General features: G+C 45.9%; 1 protein-coding gene across 8 annotated transcripts in view; it reads left to right on the forward strand.

Moving 5' to 3' along the window:
• KIAA2012 (KIAA2012 ortholog) overlaps positions 1 to 4,844 on the forward strand; it is a 129,247-nt gene that overhangs the window by 118,611 nt on the left and 5,792 nt on the right. For all 8 annotated transcript variants that reach the window (XM_037734843.1, XM_037734837.1, XM_037734838.1 and 5 more), the window contains 3 exons: positions 727 to 929; positions 1,607 to 1,779; positions 3,917 to 4,136. In XM_037734843.1, the coding sequence (XP_037590771.1) occupies positions 727 to 929; positions 1,607 to 1,779; positions 3,917 to 4,136 (596 nt within the window). The remainder of the gene's footprint in view (positions 1 to 726; positions 930 to 1,606; positions 1,780 to 3,916; positions 4,137 to 4,844) is intronic.

Genomic DNA, 4,844 nt, shown 5'->3' on the forward strand with positions numbered 1-4,844 from the left:
GGGTTCAAGCAATTCTTCTGCCTCAGCCTCCCAAGTAGTTGGGACTACAGGTGTGCGCCACCGTGCCCAGCTGATTTTCGTATTTTTAGTAGAGACAAGGTTTCACCATATTGGCCAGGATGGTCTCAATCTCTTGACCTCATGATCCGCCCACCTTGGCCTCCCAAAGTGCTGGGATTACAGGCATGAGCCACTGTGCCAGGTCTTTATATAGTTTTGAGACAGAGTCTTGCTTTGTCACCCAGGAGTGCAGTGGCATGATCATAGGTCACTTGTTACCTTGAACCCCTGGGCTCAAGCAATCCTCCCACCTCAGCCTCCCAAAATGCCACTGTGCCCAGTCTCAAGTAATTTTTGAAAGCTCCTTGGGTAATTCTAAAGTGCAGCTAGGGTTGAGAACTCTAGAACCTACCATGTACTGGACATTATGTTGGCACTTTCATTATTTCAGCTAATCCTGGCGACAATATCATGAAGAAGACAATATCGGGAAGTTTAAGTTGTAATCCCTAAATCCCAGAGCAAGTAAGAGACAGAGTTGAATCAAGGTCAGTCAGACCCAAAAGTCCAAGCTGGTGGCAGCTGAGTCTGCAGCTGTGGGCAGAGTATGGAGTCTGCTTTATGAGGCCATCTTTGATTAGAGACAACATTGTCTGGGGTGGAGAAGGGCTCAGTGCTGAGACTGACCTATCTGTTCCTTGCACTGAGAACACTCTGGTTTCTTAGGCCCTCCTCACTAAGAGGGAACAGAAGAAGGCTTCCCAGGACAGGCTTCGAACAGAAAGAGCGGAGATGAGGCGGCTGGAGGTGGAGAGGAAGAGAAGGGAGCAGGAAGAGCAGAGGCAGCTCCAGCAGGAGCAGCTGGAGAGGGCAAAAAAGATGGAGGAGGAGCTGGAGCTGGAGCAGCAGAGACGCGCAGAAGAGATGCGGTAGGTCGGGCAAGCCAAAGAGACTACAGCCATGTTCAGAAGCAGAAGAAAAGAAGGCAGTGGTTGACCTCCCCTAGAGACAATGTTTGGTTCTGAGGCTCATGCCCCAAAGTAAAACAGCATGCGTTATTTTTCTCTGTCCTCAGTTTTCCTAGGAACAACACCAACCAGAGAAAAGCTGCAGCATCTCAGCCAAGGGCATGGGTATATTCTGCTGAATGTCACTCACATTCAGGTTTACAACCCCACGTGAGGGTTACTCACATTGATGGTCATCAGATCTTCTTGGGAAGGCCCTGAGATTCAGTCCAGCAAACATTTGCCAGGCCCCTGCGCTTTGCTGTCTGCACTGTGCTAGCCCCTTTCACAGGCCTCAACTGCAATTTAATCTTCACAACAACCCTGTGAGGCAGGAGTTTTGAAATACTTAAGAATGAAAAATGAACTTTTGTGCCAGGGTACAGAGCTGTGTACTGAAACTCTGGTTTCTAGCCCACTGGGCTCTTGTCTCTGCTCTTCAATCCTGGCTTCCCTTGGAAAACTGAGTCTCCTGGGAATGGGATGCTCCCCGTTGCCAGTGGGCTCAGAGCCTCCCCCATGGGCACTGTCTGTTGGCTCGTCTCACAAGGATGCCTCAGTGTTTTCTGCCATTCCCTGCCCATCTTGTGTTTTCTCAGCTTGAGGAAACAGAGACTCCAAGAAGAACAGCAGCGGCAGGAGGAGGAGGAGAGAAAGCAGCAGCTCCGGTTGAAAGCAGCCCAGGAGAGAGCTCGGCAACAGCAAGAGGAGTTTCGGAGGAAACTACGAGAACTACAGAGAGAAAAGCAGCAGAAGGAAGCTGAGAGGGCCGGTGAGGGGGTTCTTGAGCTCTTTGCATCTCTCTTCTATTTGGGGCAGAAACATTTTTATCCAACTATGAGTGTTCATTTATTCCTATCCTAGGCCTTAGTGTGTTAAGCACTCGAAATATATAAACATTTTTTTCAAAATGATTATGTATGACTATAGTGTGTTAATATAGATCTAAATAAGAAAGTAATGACTTGCTTTTGGAAGTGACTCCAGAGGCCTTCTCTCAATCCAACAACCTCCTTAACTGGGACCTTGCCCTTCCCTTTGCCCTTTCAGCATTGCTCAGGAGCTACCTAAATTGGAGACACAGCCTTACTCCTTTCTTCCTTCCCTAGCAAACGGAAACAGTCACAAGCAGCTGACAGTTTCAGGACACCTTCAGGTGCTGATGTGTGGAATCTCACCAGCCTCTTTTTTAAAATTATTACTTATTTTTAATTGACATAGAATAATTGTACATATTTACGGAGTACAATGTAATATTTGACACATATACAATGTGTAATTATCAAATCAGGGTAATGAGCATATCCATCACCTCAAACATTCATCATTTGTGTTGGGAACATTCAAAATCCACTTTTTTTTTTCTTCAAAATCCACTCTTCTAGCCAAGTGTCGTAACTCATGCTTGTAATCTCAGAATTTTGGGAGGGTGAGGCAGGTGGATCACCTGAGGTCAGGAGTTCGAGACCAGCCTGGCCAACATGACAAAACCCTTTCTCTACTAAAAGTACAAAAACTAGCTGGGTGTAGTGGCATGTGCCGGTAGTCCCAGCTACTCAGGAGGCTGAGGCAGGAGAATTGCTTGAACCCAGGAGGCGGAGGTTGCAGTGAGCCAAGATAGCATAATTGCACTTCAGCCTGGGCAACAAGAGCAAGACTCTGTCTCAAAAAAAAGAAAAAATCTACTCTTCTAGCTATTTGGAAATAGAGGTTGTTGTTACAGTCACCTACAGTGCTATAGAACACTAGAACTTATTCCTTCTATCTAGGTGTACTTTAGTACTTTAACCAACCTCTCCCTAACCCCCCAACAACTCCCTACCCTTCCCTTCCTCTAGTACCCACTGTTCTATTCTCTACCTCCATGAGATCAATGTTTTTAGCTTTCACATGACTAAAAACATTTTATTTATTTTTCTATGCCGAGCTTATTTCACTTAATGTAAGTCCTCTCAGGATCATTCACGTTGTCATAAAAGAATTTTTTCTTTTTATGGCTAAGTAGGATTCCATTATGTATATATACCACATTTTCTTTATCCGTTCATCTATCGATGGACATATATATTGATTCTATATCTTGGCTATTGTGAAGAGTGCAGCAATAAACATACACACTTACAAGTGCAAGTATCTCTCAATATTTTGATCTCCTTTCCTTTGGACATATACTAGCAGTGGGAACCACACCTTTGAGGAAGAGATAAGAACTTTAGCAGACCACACTGTGGCCACTTCCTGATTCTGGCTGTAGACTCAGTGCAGCTGAGGAAGCACCAAGTTTCTCTAGACCCTGATCTGACACCGCTCCCCAACCCAGCTTCATACCACCACATAAACACACCGGGCTCTGGAAAAATTCTTCCCCAAGGCTTTGTATTAACTGCATAGTGTACTATACATAGTAGGTGCTTAATAAAAAAAACTTTTTTTTTTTTTGAGACGGAGTTTCCCTCTTGTTGCCCAGGCTAGAGCGCAATGATGCAATCTCAGCTTATCAAAACCTCTTCCTCCTGGGTTCAAGCAATTCTCCTGCCTCAGCCTCCCAAGTAGCTGGTATTATAGGCATGCGCCACCACACCCGGCTAATTTTGCATTTTTAGTAGAGATGGGGTTTCTCCATGTTGGTCAGGCTGGTCTCAAACTCCTGACCTCAGGTGATCTACCCACCTTGGCCTCCCAAAGTGCTGGGATTACAGGCATGAGCCACCGTGCCTGGTCAGGACTCTTAAATTAGTAAATTAATCCCCAAGGTACTCCCGAGAGAGGATCTGGCAGCCAGCTAGCTGGTTAAACTGCAAAATTTCTCACAGGGAGTCCCTCAGAATCACAGATTTGAGAGTTGGATCAGAAAATTGTCTTCCCCAATAATGATCCCTGCTGAGCCCACCCTCTTTTCTATTCTCCAGAGGCAGAGAAGCAAAGGCAAAAGGAATTGGAAATGCAGTTAGCAGAGGAACAAAAACGCCTGATGGAAATGGCTGAAGAGGAACGATTGGAGTACCAGCAGCGGAAACAGGAAGCGGAAGAGAAGGCTCAGCTGGAGGCAGAGGAGAGGAGGCAAAAGGAAGAGGAAGCAGCAAGACTGGCTCTGGAAGAAGCCACAAAACAAGCCCAGGAACAGGCCAGGTACTGGACATTTGGGCAACAGTTGCCATTGGGGGGTTGTTCAAGGGCTTCACTGTCCAGCGCTAATGCTAGCCTTGCGCTGCCTTTGGACAAGAAAAGTTCCCCCACCCTAAGCATGGTTTGGAAGACAGAAAGGCATAGAGGGATTCTTTTGATATCAAGGATTCCTCCATGGCTTAAAGAAGTTATACTGAAGCTACAAGGGAGTTGAGAGAGATCCACCTCTATCATCTAGTTTATAGATGAAAAAGGCATGTCCCAAAGAGGAAAAGGATCTTGATCACGAACAAACAGTGACTTAGGAACAATGCCAAGACCAGATCTAAGACCCCCTAATTCCATACCCATTGCCTTCCTTGGTATCTACTGAATGCCTGTTATGTGCCAAACACTGTTACAGACAGTAGGAATTCAGGAGTATCAAAGATGGAGAAGATGGCTCCTCCCATCGCATTTACATTCTAGGGTCAGGGGTGGGGACAAACTCTAAACAAAGACTTTTTTTTTTTTTTTTTTTTAAGACAGAGACTCATTCTGTAGCCCAGACTGGAGTGTAATGGCGCAGTCTCAGCTCACTGCAATGTCCACCTCCCAGGTCCTGGTTCAAGCTATTCTCCTGCCTCAGCCTCCCGAGTGGTTGGGATTATAGGCATGTGCTGAGATGTCCAGCTAATTTTTGTATTTTTGGTAGAGACGAGGTTTCACCAT

This window comes from Cebus imitator, unplaced genomic scaffold, assembly GCF_001604975.1.
Source record: "Cebus imitator isolate Cc_AM_T3 unplaced genomic scaffold, Cebus_imitator-1.0 Scaffold671, whole genome shotgun sequence".
Classification (NCBI taxonomy): Eukaryota; Metazoa; Chordata; class Mammalia; order Primates; family Cebidae; genus Cebus; species Cebus imitator.